Source organism: Thamnophis elegans, chromosome 14, assembly GCF_009769535.1.
Source record: "Thamnophis elegans isolate rThaEle1 chromosome 14, rThaEle1.pri, whole genome shotgun sequence".
Lineage (NCBI taxonomy): Eukaryota > Metazoa > Chordata > Lepidosauria > Squamata > Colubridae > Thamnophis > Thamnophis elegans.
In genome coordinates this window covers 13,794,652-13,818,624 of record NC_045554.1, presented here as the reverse complement: position 1 = coordinate 13,818,624, position 23,973 = coordinate 13,794,652, and the positions used below count along the sequence as shown (strand labels likewise).

Sequence of the window (23,973 nt, the reverse complement as noted above, 5' to 3'; positions counted from 1 at the left end):
ATGGTATAGGGTTTCCTGCCTAGGCAGGGGATTAAACCATTCCATTCTTCTGTTTGGTTCGGTTCCATTCCATTCCATTTTTCTGTTCTGTTCTTTTCTGTTGTTGTTCCATTCCATTCCATTTTCTGTTGTGTTCTATTCTATTCTATTCTATTCTTATTCCATTCCATTCTTCTGTTCTTTTCTGTTCTGTTGTTCCATTCCATTCCATTTTCTGTTCTGTTCTGTTCTATTCTATTCTTATTCCATTCCATTCTTCTGTTTGGTTCAGTTCCATTCCATTCCATTCTTCTGTTCTGTTCTTTTCTGTTCTGTTGTTCCATTCCATTCCATTTTCTGTTCTGTTCTATTCTATTCTATTCTTATTCCATTCCATTCTTCTGTTCTGTTCTTTTCTGTTCTGTTGTTCCATTCCATTTCATTTTCTGTTCTGTTCTATTCTATTCTATTCTTACTCCATTCCATTCTCTGTTTTGTTCTGTTCCATTTCGTTCCATTCCATTCTTCCATTCCATTGTGTTCCTTTCTCTTCTCTTCTCTTCCCTTCCCTTCTATTCTTACTCTACTCTACTGTAAAGCGGTTGTAAAGCGTAGATACTCTTCCACCTGGAAACCTGGTTTATATCCTGCCAGTTTCTATCAAGGATTTGGCACATTTAAGAGATGTTACATCACCTCGGGCAAGTCCATTGTTTCAGCCTTTTCTTGCCCTTCAGATCTGTTTGCATTGGGAATTGAACCAGAAAATCAATATTGCAAAACGGTTTCTTGCAACTCTGAGAGGACTTAGAGAAAGCCTGGTCTTTAAGGCACAGCTTTGTTAGAATAGAATAGAATTCTTTATTGGCCAAGTGTGACTGGACACACAAGAAATTAGGCTCTGGCGCAGAAGCTCTCTGTGTACATTACAAGCATCAAAGCAATAAATCATAATCAAAAAATGCAAATATGTATTTTAGAGTTCAGAGAAAAGCAACAAAGATGACAAGGGGACTTAAGGCTAAAACGTATGAAGGCGGGTTGCAGGAATGGAGCATGGCTAGCTCAGTGGTGGAATTCAATTTTTTTTTTAACTACCAGTTCTGTAGGCGTGGCTTTGTAGGCGTGGCAGGGGAAGGATACTGCAAAATCCCCATTCCCTCCCCACTCTCAAATTTTCTGCTACTGCAGTGGTTCCCAAACTTGGCAACTTTAAGACTTGTGGACTTCAACCCTCAGAATTCTCCAGCCAGCTTTGCTGGCTAGAGAATTCTGGGAGTTGAAGTCCACAAGTCTTGTTTTTTTTTTTTTCCTAAGAAAATTAATGTTTTTATTTTCCATTTTTCATTTTCATACAGTCACATATATACTGTGCATAACCGGGGCCATACAACATTAAACAATAATCACAGCAGTTCCTCTTGTCAACAATACCCCCAGAAATATAAATAAAATAAGACTCAAACTCAAATAGAAACCCAATATACCTCTTCCGCTCTCCATACACCCCTTTCTTCCACCCCCCTCCAACTTACTATCTTCTCTCCATCATTCCCCTCTACCCTACTTCCCCTCCCCCTCTACCACTCTTCTCTCCCAGTCCACTCCCTCCCTTCCTTCTCACCCTCCCTCCCATCCTCTCTCCCGCCCTCTCTACCCCTCTTCCTTCTATCCCATTCCTCCTCCTCTTGGTGTATTTCAACTATATGTCAATGTATTCAGCTTGTCCTATTTTTATGGAGAAATTAAAGAGAAATGGTATATATGTGAAATCGCATTACATTGAAATCTAACATATAGTATATGTCCCCCTCTCCCCTACCCTCCCCCCAAACACCCCACCTCCCTCCCCCCCCCCCGACTTCCGAGAGCCCGTACACGGTATAGATTTTTAACAAACACAGTCTAAAATATCTTGAGACAAAAGAAATAAGAAAAAGGGTTAATAACATCTCTACATTGATCTTAGCTTCTTCCTGTTACACTAACTTTGAACAATTTAAATCATTCCTGATCTTAAGCATAGGCTATCTGGAATTTCTTAGTCCCATATTTGTTTTGTATATAGTCAATCCATTTTAAGTCCACAAGTCTTAAAGTTGCCAAGTTTGGGAACCACTGCGCTACTGGTTCTCCACAACCTGTCAGAATTAGCTGAATACCACCTCTGGACTAGTTTAATGAAAAGAAGGACTAGGGGAGACATGATACCAGTGTTCCGATATCTCAGGGGCTGCCACAAAGAAGAGGGAGGGTCAACCTATTCTCCAAGGCACCTGAGGGCAGGACAGGAAGCAATGGGTGGAAAGACTCAGAAGGCTAAATGAAAATTCTGTACAACTGCCACCTCAGTCTTAATCAGTGGGGGAAGCATGGTCTCTGAACTTTTTGTCTCAATTAGCCATTTACGTTTAATAGTAAAAGACTGGCTAATAACTACAATGCATCGTAAAAGCTTCAAAAGGAAAGGAATGTTTGTGGACCATTTGTTTCGTGGCAGTTTCTAAATTATTAGTTTTTCAAATCTTTTTTTTTTAAATGGAAACAACGTGACCAAAATCTGTCATATATTGAGACCATTAAAATCAAAAGGTTTTTTTTTAAATAATAAAAAAAGGCTTGTAGTTCTCCCCAGTGGCCACAAGGGGGCAAACAATTGCTTTTCTTCGCCTGGGAAGGACGCTGAAGTTCCCTGAGCCTCACGTGACCTGCGATCATGTGACCTGTCTTCCGGTTTAATATGGCGGCTCCCTTGAATGCCTGTCGCATGTCTCAGGCGGGGGGGCTCGGAGGTCTTGCCCTGGCCGCGTTTTTTGGGGGGCTGCTTCACTACTTTGGAGGCGTTCATGGCAGCGCAGGAGCCTGGTAAGGAGGGAGACCCCGGGGAGGGCAAGGGAGACCTACCTAGCAGGGCTGGCGGGGGTTGCTCCTCTTCCGCCTTATGCAGTTAGCATTTGAATGTCGCTTTTCGCGCTGAAACATAAGGAGATCTGAGCCCTTTTCTGCGTTTCTAAAAGGTATACTTTAAAAAAAAAAAAAAATCTTTGCAGGGAGGCAATCTTTTGACCCGCAGAAAAATGGATGGATGGATGGATGGATGGATGGATGGATGGATGGATGGATGGATGGATGGATGGATGGTCGATGGATAGGGGAGATGGATGGATGGATGGATGGATGGATGGATGGATGGTCGATGGATAGGGGAGATGGATGGATGGATGGATGGATGGATGGATGGATGGATGGATGGTCGATGGATAGGGGAGATGGATGGATGGATGGATGGATGGAAGGGTAGATGGATAGGGTGGGTGGATGGATCGATCAATCAATGGATAGGGTAGATGGATGGATGGATGATAGAGAAATGATTAGGTAGGTAGGTAGGGTGGGTGGGTGGGTGGGTGGGTAGGTAGGTAGGTAGGTAGGTAGGTAGGTAGATGATAGATAGATAGATAGATAGATAGATAGATAGATAGATAGATAGATAGATAGATAGATAGATATGTGAGTGTGTGTGTTTGTATACACTAGGTATATGGTATAAGATGTGGCTCCGTGATTGTAAAGTTTGACAATCCTAAAGAAAAGAAGATTAGGAGCGACATGATAGCAGTGTTCCAGTATTTGAAGGGCTGCCACAAAGAAGAGAAGGTCAAATTATTCTCCAAAGCACCAGAGGGCAGGATAATGGTTGAAAACTAATCAAAGAGAGAAGTAACCTGAAATTAAGAAGAAACTTCCTAACAGTGAGGACAATTAACCAGTGGAACAGCTTGCGACCAGAGGTTGTGGGTGCTCTGCCATTGGAGGTTTTTAAGAAGAGATTGGACAGTCACTTGTCTGAAATGGTATAGGTTCTCCTGCTTGAGCAGGGGGCTGGACTAGAAGACCTCCAAGGTCCTATTCCATTCCATTGTATTCTGTTATTCTATTCTATTTATGCCTATTCCATTCGGATGTTCTGTTCTGTTCTCTTATACTGTTTATATAATCTATTTATTATTAGTTTTGGTTAAACTGGTTTTCTGTAACAGTGGGGAATAGAACAGTTAAAAAGATGGGTTTTTAGTTCAGAGGGTGAAAAGGAAGATAAATTTAAAAAAAACTGTTTATTCTGCTTTACTTGCTATAGGTAGTCCTGGACCTTTGTTTACTGACAATTTGAAATTACAATGTCACTGAAAAAAGTGATTTATGACTAGTCCTCATACTTACAACCATCACAGCATCCTGATAGTCAAGTGATCAAAATTAGGACACGTGACAACTGGCATGTATTTATGATGATTGCTGGGTCCCACAGTCATGTGTGATTACCTTTTGCAACAAGCAAAGTCAATGGGGAAGCCAGATTCACTTAACAATCAGGTTAATAACTTAACTATTACTAACTTAGCAACTGCAGTGATTCACTTAACAGCCATGGCAAGAAAAATGGGGCAAGAGCCACTTAACAACTGCCTCGCGTAATCAACAAAACCTTTGGGCTCAGCTATGGTTGTAGATTGAGGACTACCTGTACTCTGATAACCCAAAGGTGCTTTTTTCAAGAGGCAACTGGACTATCTGGTTTTTCTTTGAAGACGTTTTGCTTCTCATCCAAGAAGCTTCTTCAGTTCTGAAGAACCACCTTCTCCAAGAAGCTGAAGAAGCTTCTTGGATGAGAAGCGAAAAGTCTTCAAAGAAAAAACAGAAAGTCCAGTTGCCTCTTGAAAAAAGCACCTTTGGGACAACTATGACCTGGATGGCTGAGAATCTCAACAGACAAGATCAGATAAAGGTTGTCGCTCATTTTCCTCTGTCTGAATCCATCCTTGTTGCTCTTCAACTTTCAGGAATTCTTTGAACGATGACCTCTTGCTGCCCTATCTCCCTCCCCAGCATGGCCCACAGCATCCTCACCGCTACATCCGAGACTGCCAGGCTCTCCTGCGGGGCAATGCGACGCATGAAACCTGGCCCAGTGACAACAGCAGTGCCTCCCCTCTGGCTCTTACACATACATTTGTTTCGGACTTCCCACTGCACCATCCAAATGGCCGCCTGGTGTATGGACACTTGACGATTGTGCGAGACCCCCTGAGGACTTTTTCTGTGCTAGAGCCCGGGGGACCGGGGGGGTGCCACCTCCACCGCAGAGCTACTGTGGAAGAGACGGTGAGCCGAAGTCAGTGCCTTGTGGCCCAGAATGGGGGCTTTTTCAATACAAAGACTGGAGCATGTTTAGGGAACATTGTCAGCGATGGGCAGCTGGTACAATCTGGTGGAGTGCAGAATGCTCAGTTTGGTATCCGGAAAGATGGCACTTTAGTCTTTGGGTAAGTGTTGGCATGCTCTTTTTTTATTTTTGTTGTTGTTGCTAGTTGCGAAGTCGTGTCCAACCCATCGCGACTCCATGGACAACATTCCTCCAGGCCTTCCTGTCCTCTACCATCCTCTGGAGTCCATTTAAGCTCACACCGACTGCTTCGGTGACTCCATCCAGCCACCTCATTCTCTGTCGTCCCTCTCTTGCCCTCAATCTTTCCCAGCATGAGGCTCTTCTCCAGGGAGTCCTTCCTTCTCCTTAGGTGGCCAAAGTATTTGAGTTTCACCTTCAGGATCTGGCCTTCTAAAGAGCAGTCAGGGTTGATCTCCTCTAGGAGTGACCAGTTGGATGGCCTCCAACCGGTCCAACGGGACTCGCAGGAGTCTTCTCTCCAGCACCAGAGTTCAAAGGCCTCCATTCTTTGGCGCTCAGCCTTCCGTATGGTCCAACCTTCACAGCCATCCATTGCAACTGGGGAAACCATAGCCTTGACTATACGCACTTTTGTTGACTGGGTGATGTCTCTGCTTTTTAGTATGTTGTCTAGTACTGCAACTCCTTGTTTAGTGACCAGAATTGAGACCGGCATCTGGATTCTTAAGTGAAGCAATTGTTAAGTGAAATTGTGACTGTGCTTATGGATTTGTTATTTTTTCATTCATGACTTACAACTTGTCTTTTCATGACTGTTTGGCATTTCAGTGGCATTGGGATGGGTGTGTTCTGGTTCATCTTTGATGATGGCTTTTGGCCTTCATAAAATATTGTCATTCCCCCCCTGCCCCCCCCCCCCAAATCACTTGACCACATTTCAGACACTTGGCAAGTGAGTTGCTACTCACAGCATCCCTGCAATCACATAGCCATAATATGCGATGGTTTTTTGCCAGTTTCTGCCCTTTTTTTGTTTGTGGCTGGTGTCTGGAAGAATGGGTTTGCTTACTGTATGTGATTTACTTAATAACCATAGTGATGTCCACTGTCGAAAATGGTCTCGTCATCTCAGTTTCTCAACTTACAGCTGGATTTCTACTTCCAATTGTGGTCATAAACAGTAAATCTGTAATTGGTAACAGTCACTAATGAAGCCGTCACTAAACAAGGATTGCCAGTAACCGTTGTTCTGACCTAGGCTTCCTGAGAGCATGAGCAGACGCCTTGTCCTGACCAAAAAAAAAAAACTTTTATTAATTGACTCTGAATTCTGCTCACTCACGTCCAGCAAAGACTTTCAAGGGAGGATTTACAGTCACAGGCCTTATCAGGCTTGGAGAGTTGCCAGGTTGATAGCTTCAAAATGCAACACTGTATTTGGCAAGGAGTCTTGGAGAGTCATGGACCAATTAAGCGAACTAATTGTCTCCCGCAAACTCCCCTCCCCTTTTGCTCCTCTTTTATTTCCTCTGGGAGGGGCCATTCATCATCTACCGGTGGCCTTCCTCCCAAGTCAACCTCTGTTCTTTAGCTGTTCCCTTCGTCTGGCAACACTGCACGTGCGCACACTGGCAACAGGCTCCAGCTGTTTGTCTGCCTCACTGATGTCTGACTCCAAAGGCAGGGGATAACTGGCATACGGCTCTGCCCCCCTCTCTGCCTCTGACACAGAGCCCTCGTCAGAGCCTTCCCCAGACTCCAGGACTGGCCCATCTTCCTCCCCAACCTCCTCACTGTCCGAATCTGCTGCCAGCTCCACTGGCCGCTGGCAGGCCACAACCACCGTTTTGGCTTCCCTGGAATTTTTTAGTCTGTTTTTTTTCTTGTCTCTTCCAGCTACCTGTCTGAGGAGGAGGTCTTGGCTACGGAGAACCCATTTGTGCAGCTAGTCAGCGGAGTGGGCTGGATTCTGCGAGACGGAGAAGTATACCTGAATCAGAGCCAGGTGGCAGAATGCGACAAGACTCAGGAATCAGGTACCAGGCTGAAGGCACAACCCACCCCTTGAAGTTTCAGGAGAATGGTTCTAAATCAGGGGTCCCCAACAGGGGCCATGGATCGGCACTGCGCTGCTACATGCCAGAAACCAGTCCGCGCAAACAAACGAAGCCCCATCCACAGGATTCAGGCAGCGCACAAAACCCTCCGGTCCGTGGGAAAACTTCTCTCTGCGGAACCGGTTCCTGGTTGGGGGCCATTGCTCTAAACCACGGGTGTCCTTTGGACTTTCCAGAGTCAGGATTGAGTGAAGAGGAATTCCCTTGGGTTTCATTTATTTATTCACAATTGAATTTATATTGCCGCCTGTTCTCCCGTGGCAATTGAAGGCGGCTTCCAAAGTATAAAACCCCATTTAAAACAGTAAAACTAATAAAAGGGCTTTCAGACGGCACTTGGCGTTGTACCTGATGCTCTCGTCCACAGTCCGGTTGAGGCCTTGGTTGCTGCTTGGAACTCAGCAGCGTCGGAGGCTCTCAAGCAGATTGCGCCTTTACGGCCTATCCGAGGCAGTGGATCCAGGAGGGCTCCTTGGTTTACTGAGGATCTCCAGGAGATGAAACGCCAAAAGAGATGCCTAGAGCGCCTCTGGAGGTCCAGTAAGTCTGAGTCAGACCGAGCACTGTTAAAGACCTGCATCAGAGCTTACCTTTTGGCAATTCGGACTTCTAAAAACACATATATTGCCGCTCTGATTGCATCCGCTGAGTCGCGCCCAGCGGCCTTGTTCAGGATAACCTGCTCCCTCCTGAAACCCTTTACGAGGTAGAGCTGAGGAATTTGTCCAATTTCTCACGGATAAAGTTGCTCGGCTTCGGGCAGACCTGGACTCCAATTGCGCAGAGCCAGCCGAGGTACCGGGGGAGGGTCTTGAGCGGCATCTATGGATTGATTTTCAACTTGTTACTCCTGAGGAAGTGGACAAGGCCATGGGAGCAGTGAGTGCCTCCACGTGTGTGCTGGACCCGTGCCCCTCCTGGCTGGTCGTGAACAGCAGGGAGGTGACACGGGGCTGGATCCAAGCGATAGTTACCGCCTCCCTTTGGGAGGGGTTCTTTCCCCCCCCTAAAGGCGGTGGTGGTGAGACCCCTCCTGAAGAAGCCGTCTTTGGATCCAGCCATTCTAAATAACTATCGTCCAGTCTCCAACCTCCCCTTTGTCGGAAAGGTTGTTGAGAAAGCGGTAGCCTCTCAGCTCCGACAGTCCTTGGATGAAAGCGATTATCTAGACTCCTTTCAGTCTGGATTCAGGCCTGACTACAGCACGGAAACTGCTTTGGTCGCACTGACCGATGATCTCTGGAGAGCCAGAGACAGGGGTCATGCCTCCGTCCTAGTGCTCCTTGACCTCTCAGCGGCCTTGGATACCATCGACCATGGTATCCTTCTGCGACGGTTGCGAGAGGTGGAGGTGGGAGGCACCGTTCTTCGGTGGTTCTCCTCCTACCTCTTGGACAGGTCGCAGTCGGTGTTGGTCAGAGGGCAGAGGTCGACCCCTAGGCTCCTTAATTATGGGGTGCCGCAGGGTTCGGTCCTGTCCCCCCTCCTGTTTAACATCTACATGAAGCCGCTGGGTGAGATCATTCGGCAGCACGGGATAAAATATCACCAGTACGCGGACGATACACAGCTGTATCTGTCCGCCCCGTGCCAACTCAGTGAAGCGGTTGACGTGATGTGTCAGTGCCTGGAGGCTGTTAGGGTCTGGATGGGGGTAAACAGGCTTGTACTCAATCCTGACAAGACCGAGTGGCTTGTGTTTTTCCCTCCCAATAATTGGCCATGTATTCCATCTCTCAGGCTGGGGGGTGAAATTATATGCCCCTCAGAGAGGGTTCGCAATTTGGGAGTCCTCCTGGATCCACAGCTGACTTTAGAACATCATTTGTCGGCTGTGACCAGGGGGGCATTTGCTCAGGTTCACCTGGTGCACCAATTGCGTCCCTACCTGAACCGGGAGGCTCTCGCAACAGTCACTCACGCCCTTGTGACCTCAAGACTGGACTACTGCAATGCCCTCTACATGGGGCAGCCCTTGAAGAGCATTCAGAGACTTCAGCTTGTCCAGAATGCAGCCGTGCGAGCGATTGTGGGTGCACCTCGGTACACCCACGTTACACCTATCCTCCGCGAGCTGCACTGGCTGCCTATCGGTCTCCGGATACGCTTCAAGGTGCTAGTCGTCACTTATAAAGCCCTACATGGTATTGGACCTGGGTACTTGAGAGACCGCCTTCTGCCAATTACCTCCCAAAGACCTATTAGATCCCACAGATTAGGCCTCCTCTGAATTCCATCCGCCGGCCAATGCCGGCTGTCGACCACCCGGAGGAGGGCCTTCTCTGTGGCTACTCCGGCCCTCTGGAACGATCTCCCCGTTGAGATCCGTACCCTCACCACCCTTCAGGCTTTCCGCAAAGCCGTCAAGACCTGGCTGTTCCGACAGGCCTGGGGCTGATGAGTTCCCATCCCCACTCGAACTGTGTGGCTGTTAACTGTTTTTAAATTGTTTCCGTATTTTGTTTGCTTGCCTTTTGCTTTTTTTTTCTGTATTATTCCCTTCCCTTTTGGTTTATTAGCCACCCTGAGTCCCTCCGGGAATAGGGCGGCATACAAGTGTAATAAACCTTGAACCTTGAACCTAAAAAAGACTCCAATAAATTAATATAATAAAATCACCTCCCGCCCCAGCGATAGCAGATCACGCAAGTCTTTTCATGGGCTCCCTCCCACTCTGCGTTCCCCAGGCCCGCTGTCAGAACCAGGTCTTCAGCACCTTCCGGAAGAGTATTAGAGTGGGGGCCCTTCTAATGTTCTGGGGAATAATGTTCCAGACAGAGGGAGCCACCACGGAGAAGGCCCTTCTTATAGGTCTCACCAGATACCATATTTTTTGGAATATAAGATGCACTAAAATTTGGAAGAAGCAAATTAAAAAAAAGGTTTTACACTCTGCAACCTCCCAAAAATGACCAGTTTTTCATGAAAACGGGCCCATTTTTTGTCAAAAAAAAAAGCATAGCCTTTAGGAGCCTTGTAGAGTGCTTCTGGGGGCGGGGGGGGGGGCAAAACGAGCAAAAACAGGTCCATTTTTCGCTCATTTCTGCCCTCCCCAGCCCCCAGGAGCACTCCTGAAACCTCCTAAAGACTATACACAGCCATTTTTGCAAAGGGGCAGGGTTTCAGGAGGCCAAAAATGCTGCATTCAGTGTATAAGATGCACCCAGATTTTCACCCTCTTTTTTTGAAGGAAAACTGTGCGTCTTATACTCCGAAAAATATGGTATATCTCCCTTGGGGATGGGACCCACAACATTCTCTGCCTCCCTGCTCTGATGAGTTGGGTAGATGTGACCTCGGATCACCTGGTCCCCAGCCATGAAGGGCTTCAAAGGTGACAACCAGCACCTTGAATTGCACCCAGAAGCAAATCGGCAGCCAATGCAGCTCCTGCAAGAGAGGTTATACATGTGCACACCGGGGTCTGCACAAAACCATGCGGGCCGCCCATGGAAGGGTTGCATATAAAACATACTTTAAAAATCACATAATGTTGATGATGATGTTATCCCTTTAGTCGCGTCCAACTTTTGGCAATTCTATGGCCCAGATGTCTCCAACATCTTCCAGTCTTGCACTACTACCTTGAGCTGTTCTACGCTCAGGCTGGGGAACCAGATTTCAGACACACACATACACCCCCCCGTGAGACTGGCAACTTTGGAAGGATAGTGAGGTGGTCTTTGTCCAGGGATCTTCCAACTTGGCAGCTTTAGAAGACTTGTGGACACGCAGCTCCCAGAATTCTTGATGACTGAGGAATTCTTGGAGTTGAAATCCGCAAATCTTAAAAGTTGCTAAATTTGGAGACCCCGGGTCTTATTGGTAGATTCACAAAGTGGCCAGTCTTGGAACCATCCTTTGCCCAAAGACGATTCATGATGTTGCTTTTCCTACCCAATTCCCTACAAGATGTCCCTTTTTTTGCCACCTGCTTTAGTGTGCAAAACTAAGCGGTGGGTCATTGTCTAAGATGCTGAGCTTGTCGATCAGAAAGGTCGGCGGATCGAATCCCAAACGCCACACAATGGAGCGGGCTCCCGTTACTTGTCCCAGCTTCTGCCAACCTAGCAGTTCAAAAGCATGTAAAAATGCAAGTAGAAAAATAGGAAGCACCTTTAGTGGGAAGGGAACAGCATTCTCTGCACCCTCGGCGTTTAGTCATGCTGGCCACATGACCATGGAGACGTCTTCGGACAGCGCTGGCTCTTCGGCTTTGAAATGGAAATGAGCACCACCTCCTAGAGTCAGGAATGACTAGCACACATATGTACGAGGTGAACCTTTACCTTAGTGCAGTGGTTCTCAACCTGTGGGTCGGGACCCCTTTGGGGGTCGAACGACCCTTTCACAGGGGTCGCCTAAGACCATCGGAAAACACATATTTTTGATTTTTTATGGTTGGGGGTCACCACAACATGAGGAACTGTATTAAAGGGTCACAACATTAGAAAGGTGGAGGACCCACTGCCTTAGTGTAATCTTGTTCATTAATTTGAGAAGGTGGCCTGTTTCAATATATTAGGATACAATAACAACTGGCTGCTAATTTTATTTCCCAAGAATAATTATAGCTCCTCGGAGCGTGGTAAAGATTGTAGGTCTTGAGCATAAGTTTTCCATTGGGGGAAAAAAATAGTTCAGATGGTTAGAGACCTGTTGTGTGGCAAGGAAGATGGTGGTGGGAGCCCCTGTCCCCCCCCCCCCGCTCCAATAAAATCAAGCCCAGCCTTCACCATTGCTCCCCAGGATGACCCCCATTCCCCACATTTTTCCACCTATCAACATATGAGGACTGGAAGGAAGGAATGCAGCGATTCCTTGACGTAGGACCATTTCGTTTAGCGACTGCTTGAATTACATCGGACAAACATTAATTGCAACCCAAACTTGCAATCATGGCCGTTGCAACATCTCCATAGTCATGTGATCAAAATTTAGGCAATTAGCAATAGCAATAGCAGTTAGACTTATATACCGCTTCATAGGGCTTTCAGCCCTCTCTAAGCGGTTTACAGAGTCAGCATATTGCCCCCAACAACAATCCGGGTCCTCATTTCACCCACCCTGGAAGGATGAGTCAACCCTGAGCCAGTGAGATTTGAACAGCTGAACTGCAGAACTGTAGTCAGCTGAAATAGCCTGCAATGCTGCATTTACCAGCATGTAATTATGATGGTTTCTGTGTCCAACAAGCAAAGTCAACGGGAGAAGCTGGTTTCGCTCAAATTCAACATTTCAGTTGGGGCATGCGCGCAGGCGCAGTTTAGGCCCGTGGCATCTAAAAGGTTTGCCATCCCCGTATTAGAGGTTGGCTTAACTTAGTTTTTCTTCCCTTCTGCACCCAACCATACAGTTTTGGACCTGACATCTCCCAGATCTTTCAGGAAGTTGCAAGATGGTAGTACTTACTTACTTACTTACTTACTTACTTAACTGCCAAAATTGTCGTCCCGTAAAGTCGTCCCGCTGTAGGGGGAGGCCTTTGTGCTCAAGCCAACCAACCCCTCTTCTCTTGGCTGCTTGAAACATCTCTCTTTTCCCCCCCTGGCAGGGACTTTTGACACTTTTGTCAATATGGTGTCTGCCAGGACGGCTGTGGGGCATGACCGACAAGGACAGCTCGTGTTGTTTCACGCTGATGGGCAGTCGAGCGTCAGAGGGTATGTCCCGTGGCTTGGGGAAGCTTTCTTTGCTTTGCAAGGGAGGTTGGCGATCTTCCTGGAGGGGAGGCGTCTCCTGCGTTCCAAATGTTGAGCCAAAGAAAGAATCATTGGCGCTGTGTCCTGAGTTGTACCGTCACACTCGGCCAAGTCATGGCTTGTTGGCTTAAGTTGCAGAGGGGTGTCAGGGGTGTCTTACCCCACTATATATATATATATATATATATATATATATATATATATATATATATATATATATATATATATATATATATATATATATATATATATTATATATATATTATATATATATATATATATATATATCAGCACAAATAAAACACACACACACACACACACACACATTTATATTTATATCTATATTTATATTTATATTTTTCCAGAGTGTAAGTCAATACTTTTTTCCCCCAGAGAGTAAGTCGTCTGTGTACCAAGTTTGGTTGAAATTGCTCAAGTCGTTCTAGAGTTATGCTGGAATACACACACACACAAACACACACACACAAACACCTACACCTGTTTTTAGATAGATAGATAGATAGATAGATAGATAGATAGATAGATGATAGATACATAGATACATAGATACATAGATAGATATAGATGATAGACAGACATAGAGAAATTGATTGATTGATTGATTGATAGAGATAGATAGATAGATAGATAGATAGATAGATAGATAGATAGATAGATATAGAGATAGATTAGATATATATAGATATATATAGATATATAGCAGAAGATAAAATAAAAATGTATATTTTGGCTGTGGGTGGAGATTCTCTAATAAAATCCCACACAGTCATTCTTGACACTGAAAACAAATTTAAAAAAAAAACTGTTATGCATCTTTATATTTGTCATCCTTATACATTTATTATTTCATTTAATAGGTTGTAATATACAGTTTGGGTTGCTTTGTTTACTATCCCTTCCTCCTTTTTAAACACCACTTTGTTTTCCCTTTCTCTTCTCTCTCCCTGTCTTCTCTATTTTCTTCCTTCTTTCTCTCCTTCCCCTTCTTCTTCCCTTACCTCTCTCCTACTCCTACTCTTCCTCTTCCCATCTTCTCTCCTTCTCTTTCTCTCCCTTCCATCCTTACTTCTTTCTTCTTTCCCCCCTTTCCTCTCGTTCTCTCTTCCTCTGTCCCTTTCTTTTTCTATTGTTGTCGCTATCTCTTTCAAATTTCAGTTTGTTTTCTTGGGATGGTATTTCCGCAAGCCCAAATATATTTTGGTATCATTTCTTATTCCCTTATCTTCGCTAGTCTATCCTTATATATTTTTTTCCTTTATATCTCGCTTTTGAATATATACTTGTATATTTAATATTTTCTTTTCTGTTTTCCCCTTCTCAACCCCCCTTTTTTCCATTTAATAATGCATAGTCTGGGTTCTATATCTTTCTTTTTTATCTTCCTTTCTCTAGCCAATCATAAAATCTTCCCCATGTCTTGAAGGACACTGATTCCTCTTTATCCTTTATTTTCTGTATCAACCTGTTCATCTCTGCATAATTAATATCTTTTTTATTATCTCTTCATCTGTTGGTGACTCATTTAATTTCCAATGTTGTGCAAATACAATTCTCACTGCTGTAGTTACATGTATAATCAAATAAGTATCCTCTTTCTTGAATTTCTCTGGGATAATACGTAGTAAAAAATATCTCCGGTCTAAATCCTATTTCTTGTTGTAACATTTTCTCTAGCTGCATTCTTATTTTAGTCCAAAATTTCCTTGCTTCTGCACATTGCCCACCACATGGGATAATAAGAGCCTGTTGTTTGTTGACATTTCCAACATTTCGCGGACTTGTCTTTAAAAATCTTTGCTAATTTTTCCGGTGACATCTGCCATCTGTAAAACATTTTATATAAGTTGACACTGAAAACAGATTTATAGCTCTTCCATAATTCTTTCAGATTTGCTTTCAGGCTTTTCCTTTTGCTCTGCCTCATCATCCTCAAAGCCGACAAAAATAGACTTTAAATGCGATGAACAAGACCATGTCCAGCTTAGGAAAGTGGAATTCTTGACAGTTGGCTACCAGGACTCGTATTCTCCAGAGAGACCAAAATCATTTCTTAATTGGGGTAGTTAGTATAACCAACAGCTGTTTTTTCTCCGGTTAAGTTCTTGTAACCGTCTCTTGTTTCTTGCAACCGTAGTCTGAATCTCTGGGAAGTGGCGGATTTCCTAAAGGAGCGTGGCGTTGTCAATGCAATCAACCTGGACGGTGGGGGGTCGGCTACTTTCGTTGTCAACGGATCCCTTGCTAACTACCCCTCGGATCACTGGTACGCTCTCTCTGCTGTCATTTTCCTGGACTAGCCGGGGGTTTGAGTTGCAACAACCACAGTAAGCGTCGCACTTCAGGCTAATGGCTGTAGAACAATGATGGGCAGCCCAAGGAAACAATTTGGTTAGAAATAGTCCATTTGGCTCCAAAAATAATAATATTTTTTTTTTTAAAAAAACCTTCCCCTCCCAAGATGCTCTGCGGTTATTAGTGGCCCAGAGTTTGCATTGTGCATTCTGTTTATCGATATGTTGCAGGTTCAATTGTGGCTTTGTCATCTTTTCTTTTGCAGCGGCTGTGGATTTTATGTTTTTTGTGTGTGTGTATGCTTCATTAATTTTGATTTCGTTAGCCACCTAGAGTTATGGATGTGAGTTAGCAATAGCACTTAGATTTATATACTGCTTCAAAGTACTTTGCAGCCCTCTTGTTGTGACCCACCAGTGGCCAGCAGAGCTGGCTGCAGATTCAGAAAGTGAGGAGGTTGGGGAGAAACCTGGGCCAGTCCTGGAGTCTGGGGAAGGCTCTGATGAAGGCTCTGCGTTGGAGGCAGAGAGGGGGCCAGGGCCGTCTGACAGTTATCAGTTGCCTTTGGAGTCAGACATCAATGAGGCAAATGAAGAGCTGGAGCCTTTTCCCAGTGTGCGCATGCGCAGAGTTGCCAGACGAAGGGATCAGCTACACAACAGGGGTCGACTTGGGAGTAAGACCACAGGTGGACAATGAATGGCCCCTCCCAGAGGAAATAAAAAAGGAGCGAAAGGGGAGTGGAGTTTGCAGGAGACAATCAGTTCTCTTAATTGGTTTGTGACTCTCCGAAACTCCTTGCCAAGTTCTGCAGATATCAGGCTGGCAGCTCTCCAAGCCAGAGAAGGTCTGTGACTGTAAATCCTCCCTTGAAAGACTTTGCTGGATGTGAATGAGCAGAATTCAAATTAAATTAATAAAAAGAGTTTTTGTCGAGACAAGAAGTTTGAGTCATGTTTTCGGGAAGCCTAAGTCAGAACACCTCGCTAAGTGGTTTACAGAGTCAGCCTCCAACAATCCAGGTCCTCATGTTATCGACCTTGGAAGGATGGAAGGCAGTCGGCAGAATTAGCCTGCAATTCTGCATTCTAACCACGGTTAGATGGCAGTATAAATTAAATAAATACATAAATAACACACATCTGTCACAGGCTGGGCTTGAAGATAAGGGGAGGTGGCTGTGTTTTTAATTCCATCTGCCCCAAAGGTGCTTTTTTTCAAGAGGCAACTGGGCTTTCTGGTTTTTCTTTGAAGATGTTTTCCCTTCTCATCTGAGAATCTTCTTCTAGGATGAGAGCTGAAGAAGCTTCTTGGATGAGAAGCAAAACATCTTGAAAGTAAAAGAACCAGAAAGTCCAGTTGCCTCTTGAAAAAAAGCACCTTGGGGATAACCATGAACTGGATGACAGAGAATCTCTGTAGATAATCCTGTCTGCCCTTTTCTTTCTTCCCAAGCGTGTTTGACTCGACCTGGCGCTGCCCTCGGAGCATTTCAACAGTCTTGTGCGTGCATGAGCCTGCCTGCCAACCTCAAAACTGCAGCGGGCATGGGCACTGCGTGCTTGGACAATGCCACTGCCACGGGGCCTTCTGGAGCGGGCCAGCCTGCGATGTGCTGGATTGTGGGCCTTCCAACTGCACTCTTCACGGAATGTGCACGGAGAGTAAGAGCCCGTTTTGGGAAGGATACGGGCGCAAATGGGTCTCCCTTTGGGGCTGGGGGAGGAGGGCCCTGTTCAATAGGGGCTCATTGCGAATTGGCACCCTTGATTTTGAGCCTGGGCACAGAACTCTGAGATTTGAAAAAGGATCCCGTAAATAACAGGGAACCTGGCCTCAAGGTCAAATTAAAGCTCTTGTCTGAGAAGGGTTTCATGGAGGAGAATAACGGAGTTGGAAGGGATCTTGTGGGTCATCTAGTCCAACCCCCTGCTCAAGCAGGAGACACTAATATCCATGGTAGGTGCTTCCTGGTAGGATCTCCTTCCCAGCTTTTTCCAAGGAAAAAGTCAGAAATAGTAGGAGGAACAGAAGCTACTGGTTGCTGCTCTTTTTGGCCATGCCCACCCAGTCACATGACCCCTCCCACCAAGCCACGCCCACAGAACCAGTGGCAAAAAAAAATAGATTTCACCACTCCCCTAAATCCCATCCTATTCTCTGATCTTACTACCCAACTTCACAATACCTTCTCTGTCCCTTCTTGGTTTGTATATGTGGTAAAGGAGAAGTGGAAGAAAATTCACATGTTCTATTACACTGCGAGCTATACAGAGCTTGTAGGTCTGCACATATTCTCCCCTTATTAGAGAGATTGCCAGGGAGGGCAGAGCATTTTTATCTAGGCTTTCTCCTCCAGGACACTAACCCGGTTACCACGTATGCAGTGGCAAAGTTCTGTGCTGCTGCAATGTCCATAAGAAAAAAAACTGGCTACAGAAGTAAAGTACCATCTTGTACCAATTATCTGGACATATCTTTAACAATCTTTGGACCATTATGTTATTATCCACTTTTAATGTCAATACTTTTTAATTATATTTTAATGTTAGTATTTTTTAATATAGTGTAAAAACTAATGTGTATTGCTGGTCTTTGACTGTAATAAATATTTTACTTACTTACTCTCTGTCCCTTCCTTTATTGCAGTGGGATGTATCTGTGATGCCGGTTGGACCGGTGAAAACTGCACCCAAGGTGATCCTCTTTCTCATTTAGCCCTCTTGATGTTGGTTTGTTATGCTGGATCGGTGTCTCCGCTTGGCTCAGGGCAACAGGATTTTCTTTTTTAAAAATTGAATTCCATGATACAGAAGGGAAGTGAATTAAAAAGAAAATGGCCATCAGGGCGGTCCCCTTCCACAACTCTGCAGCAAGGGTCTCCAACCTTGGGAACTTTGGATTTGTGGATTTCAACTCCCAGAATTCCTCAGCCAACATGTCAGGCTGAGGAATTCTGGGAGTTGAAGTCAGGGGTGGGCTGCTACGGTTTTGCCCTGGTTTGGGAGAACTCGCAGCTAACATTATAGCCGATTCGGAGAACCTCCAAATCCCACCCCTGGCTGGCCCCACCCACCCAGCCCTCCCATCCCAGGAGTCTCCACGCAGCCCGTTTTGGATGCAAGGGAAGTGCAGGGACTGTGTGGAGGCTCGGGGAGTGGGAGAAAACTGACCTCCTAGAAATTCCAGAAGGCCTTTCCAGCCTCTGGAGGGCCTCTGGAGCCCAGGGGAAGCAGGTTTTGCCCTCCCAGAGGCTCAAGGAAAGCCTCCGGAGCCTCGGGAGGGCAAAAACTCCCCAACACACACACACACACACACGCACAGGCTTTCCTCCCACAATCCTGATCATGCTTTCCCTTCTTTTAGCTTGCACCAACGGTACCTATGGGGACAGCTGTGCTCAGAAATGCCTCTGCCGCAACAACGGCAAGTGTGACCCTGTGCATGGATCCTGCACTTGCCCAGTGGGCTTCCAAGGAATCTTCTGTGAAGAAGGTGAGAGGTTTGGAGCCGGTTCTGTGGCTCCCCACAAACTCTGTCAAAGTGACAATAAAGTTATTCATTCTATCTATCTATCTATCTATCTATCTATCTATCTATCTATCTATCTATCTATCTATCTATCATCATATCCATCCATCATCTCTTCTCTATCTGTCTACCTATATATCTGCTATATCCATCATCTGTCTGCTGTATCCATCCATCATATCCATCCACCCACCCATCCATCATCTATCTTCTTTATCTGTCTGTCTACCTATCTGTCTGCTATATCCATCCATCCATCCATCCATCCATCTATTTATCGTTCTATCTGCTATACTATCCAGCCATCCATCTATCATCTCTATAGTTACCTATGTACCTACTATCTATGTGTCCATCCATCCATCCATCCATCTATTTATCGCTCTATCTGCTATACTATCCATCCATGCATCCATCTATCATCTCTATAGTTACCTATCTACCTACTATCTATGTATCGGTCCATCCACTCACCTATCCATCCATCCATCCATCCATCCATCCATCCATCCATCCATCCATCCATCCATCCATCCCTCTATCTGCTCTATCTGCTATACTATCCATCCATCCATCTATCATCTCTCTATAGTTACCTATCTACCTACTACTATCTATGTGTCTGTCTGTCCATCCACCCACCCACCCACCCACCCACCCATCCATCCATCCATCCATCCATCCATCCATCCATCCATCCATATCTCCAATCAGTATCTGGAGTAATCAGTTTGCTAAGTAAAGCTAATGCAATCCTTGGTTGTATAAACAGGCATAGGATCAAAATGGCAAAATTAAGTGGCTTAATACTAATACAACGGATGAGGCTGAGGCTAATCTATAAATGCAGAAGATTGAAGTTACAGGTAGCCCTCGACTTATAACCACAACCGAGTCCCAGATTTCTGTTGCTAAGTGAGACAGTTAAGCGTGTTTTGCTCCATTTTGCTACCTTTCCTGCTGCCATTGTTGGAGGGTGGCAACTCCACAGGCTGGAGGGTGGCATCTTAAGGCAGGCTGGGCACAGTCTTCTAGTTCCTTTATCTTTTCTCCTTGCTGACTCTTGGGACGCAACATCTACCAGGTTTCCCCAAAAATAAGACAGGGTCCTATTTACTTTTGACCCCCCCCCCCCCAAAAAAAATAAGCGCTTGGCCTTATTTTCGGGAAGGTCTTATTGTTTTTGAGCTGCAGCAGGAGGTGAGCGTGGTCACCGCATGGCTGCTGCTGTGTTGCAATATTTCCAGGGAGGGCTTATTCCAGAGCATGCGCTTAATTGCATGATTAGACTTATTATCCGGGGAGGTCTTATTTTCGGGGAAACAGGGAACTTACTTGAAGCTTCAATGTCTATCCCCCCCTATTGTCTTTTCTGTATTCAGTAACTGGCCCACCTCTAGGGTCACTTGCAGTGTCCTAAAGTCTTATTTTCGGGGAAACGGGGCACGTCTTAAAAGACATAACATTTCTTCCTTGTTTTGCAGCCTGTCCTCTCGGACAGTACGGACCTAACTGTCAGCATCCCTGCCAGTGCCCAAACCAGTGTTACTGTGATCGGAGGACTGGCAGATGCAATATTTCGCTAGATTCAACCACCCTGGATAAATTATCTAGAGGTACATGATGTGGGGGAGAATCCTTAGAAAAGCTGTTTTGAATTGTTGGAGGTTGTAGCTCAAGTTTCTGGTCAATCCAGATCTTGGTTTGCAAAACCCAGAATGTAATTTTCTCTGGTCTCTTGGATAGTTGTTTACCAATCAAGGATGAGCAAACTTGAGATTTGGATGCAAAGTGAATACAACAGTCTTTAGGATGGCGAAGGCAAAGTCATTTGTATATGTTAAGGAAACTGTCCTAGAAATAACAGCAGGTAGTCCTCCTAATTGTTTGTTTAGTCACCATTTAGCGAGCATGAAGCAAACCCCTTGTCCCAACAAAAAACCCTTTTATTAATTGACTGTGAATTCTGCTCATTCACATCCAGCAAAGTCTTTCAAGGGAGGATTTACAGTCACAGACATTATCTGGCTTGGAAAGCTGCCAGGCTGATATCTGCAGAACTTGGCAAGGAGTCTCGGAGATTCATGGACCAATTAAGCGAACTGATTGTCTCCTACAAACTCCACTCCCCTTTCGCTCCTCTTTTATTTCCTATGGGAGGGGCCATTCACTGTCCACATGTGGCCTTACTCCCAAGTCGATCCCTGTCCTTTAGCTCTTCCCTTCATCTGGCAACTCTGCGCATGCGCACACTGGGAACAGGCTCCAGCTGTTCGTCTTCCTCACTGATGTCTGACTCTGAAGGCAGCTGATAACTGGCATACGGCCCTGGCCCCCTCTCTGCCTCCGACAAAGAGCCCTCATCAGAGCCTTCCTCGGACTCCAGGACTGGCCCAGGTTCCTCCCCAACCTCCTCACTCTTTGAATCTGCTGCCAGCTCCCCTGGCTGCTGGCAGCCACAGCAAAGTGATAGATTTAGATTCTCACACAAAGATAGCTTCACTTGTTTGGGTCAATTTTTTTTTTTGTGGCTCAGATCTGAACCAGGAAATAGGATCCCTTTTCTCACTTGATCTGGTTTGTTTCTCCCCCCCCCCCTTTTTTTTTTTAGCTGGGCCGTGCCTGCTACAAGCTACCTCCAAGGAAGAGTTCTTTTTCTCCAAGTAAGTTGCACCCTTTTTGCTTCAATTCCTCACATGTTCTTGGGTGGTTTTCCTGCCTCCCACGGAAGAACCGGTGGAGGGGGAAAATAAAAGCTCAAAGAAGATCCTTTTCAATCTGTAGCTTGGTGGGTGGCCCTCTCTGCCCTCATTCACGAATCATGGTTTGTTCTTGCAGGAAAGTCTGGGTCGCGATAAGCCTGAGTTTGCTTGCCCTGCTTTTGCTCAGCGTGTTGGTGAACGTCAGACTGGCTCTCCGCAATGCCAACACGCGTCACAAACACGGGGAGTACGTCTCTGTCCCCCTGGAAGAGATCAAGGGTGGGACCAAAGACAGGGATCTGCTAGCAGCTTGGGAGGCCGACAATCCCGAGGCCGCCTGGGACACAAATCTGACAGAAAGCATTAACCTGCTTGATCAAGCGTTCCTCTTCCATGAAACAGAAACCTCAGGAGTTCCTACCATTCTTCAATAATGTAGACATTTTTGCTCCATCGCTTGGGAGTCGGTTGCCATTTTTCCTTATTGCCTTAACTGGAACCATGGCCTAGGAGCGGAGGTGGTATTCAGCCAGTTCTGGCAAGGATGGTACGAGGTCTCCTGTGTTGGACTAGAAGACCTCTGATGTCCCTTCCAAACCCATGGTTCTATGTTTGTCTTACATAGAGGACCCTTTGGGTTTCTGAAGGATAGGGTATGGTTCGTGACTGTGTAATTTATATGCTTGCTAAAGGACGATTAGTTGCCTTTTTCTTCCTCTTCTCTTGGATTTAACAATTTAACAAACCAAAAACTGCTTTTCAAGATGATTTAGCATAGCCTTCAACGGAAGCTCCTATCGATCCAGGTTTTATCAGTTGAAATAAAGAACCGTATTTCTTTAACCCAGTGTTTCTCAACTTTTAAGCGTCGTGGACTTCAACTTTAAACTGTTCATGACTTCAGTGGCATAGTGGCTAGAGAATTCTGTGAATTGAAGTCCACACATCTTAAAAACCGTGCCATAGTTGAGAAACACTGCTTTAACGCATAGTTCTGAACAGGTAGCCAAACATGGGGCATCAAAATGATCTGGGCTTGTATATGTTTGATATTTGTAGATCTGTTTTTATTCAGGGGAACTGCAGAAAATATTTTGGAATTTATCTGCCAAGCTTTTTAAAAATTGCATTTTTTTCCCTTTTCCAAAATGACTTACTTGATGTCAAAATACTTGATTATATGTTTTACTCTCTTGGTGATTCAGAAACATACTTTTTGCCTTTTTGTATTATTTTTCAATGTACAGAAGAAAATAACCAGTGGAACAGATTTCAGTGGTGAGATTACTGTAGCTACTGTAGTTTAAAAAGCCAGGATTCCTAGTTTGAAAAGTTACGCAAGTAGAGTCACTAATTTTATTCTGCAGGCTAGAATAACAGGAGATACAGAAAAGGGTTTTACTAGGCTGCTAATCTTTTTTAATCAGAGATTTTTGAGAGAATCTCTTAAAAAGTGTTTTTTATTTGAAAAGATGAACATTTTCTTAGGATAGCAATAGGAGTATCTTTTAATAATATATTTTGAAGTAAAAATTAATTCTTTCTGAGCCAGCTTTTTAAAATGCACCTTGGTCTGTATTTTTTTTTATTTTTTTTTTGTATTTATGGAACCCTCAAGTGAAAGTTTGAAAATGGGCATTAGTTCCCACCTGATACGCCCTTTCTCAGGACGGTGGAGACGACATCCAGGCATGGGAGTGACTCAGTCAGGATCTAATACGACTAGGTCTACAAGTATTAAAGACACGCCCACTAGGCTCCTCCCCAGAAATAGATGGAGTGACTTGTAGACCGCTGTTTAAACGATCTGAAACGAAAGATATTACCTTTCCCCAAGGAAAACAGCAGAGAAGAAAAACCAGAAGTAAGTCAAAGGAACAGGGTGGGGCTGGATGATGTCTCCACCGTCCTGAGAAAGGACGTATCAGGTAGGAACCAACGCCCATTCTCCAAGTAGGTGGAGACATCATCAAGGCATGGGACATACCAAAGCCCAATAGTCCCATCAGGAGGGAATGGAATAAGAGAAGAAAATTTAAGTAGAAACCACATGCTGCAACACGGCCCGTCCAAATGAAGCGTCTGCTGAGGCGTATCTATCAAGCTTGTAGTGTCGGATGAATGGAGAAATTGAGGTCCATGTGGCCGCTCGGCATATCTCCTCCAATGAAGCTTGAGACGACCAGGCCGCACGTGTGGTGTGCACCGTGATATGAGGTGGAACAGGCAGAGAGAGAGCAGAATACGCCCTAGAAATAGCTGTCTGTACCCGACGACCGATGTCCAAAGAGGAGGCCTTGGAGCCTCTCTTAGCTCCAGGCTGGAACTTGACGAAGAGATCCACAGATCGACTGAGTCTATTTCTGGGGAGGAGCCTAGTGGGCGTGTCTTTAATACTTATAGACCTAGTCGTATGGGATCCTGACGGAGTCATTCCCATG

General features: G+C 45.2%; 1 protein-coding gene across 1 annotated transcript; it reads left to right on the top strand.

The window, feature by feature from the left end:
- Positions 1-2,718: 2,718 nt before the first annotated feature.
- NAGPA (N-acetylglucosamine-1-phosphodiester alpha-N-acetylglucosaminidase) lies at positions 2,719-22,777 on the top strand. Its single transcript, XM_032231245.1, has 11 exons — positions 2,719-2,844; positions 4,821-5,303; positions 7,064-7,203; positions 12,839-12,947; positions 15,142-15,270; positions 16,755-16,963; positions 17,949-17,996; positions 18,666-18,794; positions 20,315-20,446; positions 21,442-21,493; positions 21,669-22,777. The coding sequence occupies exons 1-11, from the start codon at positions 2,720-2,722 to the stop codon at positions 21,964-21,966; spliced, it is 1,854 nt and encodes a 617-aa protein (XP_032087136.1). The 5' UTR covers position 2,719; the 3' UTR covers positions 21,967-22,777.
- The last annotated feature ends 1,196 nt before the right edge of the window (positions 22,778-23,973 follow it).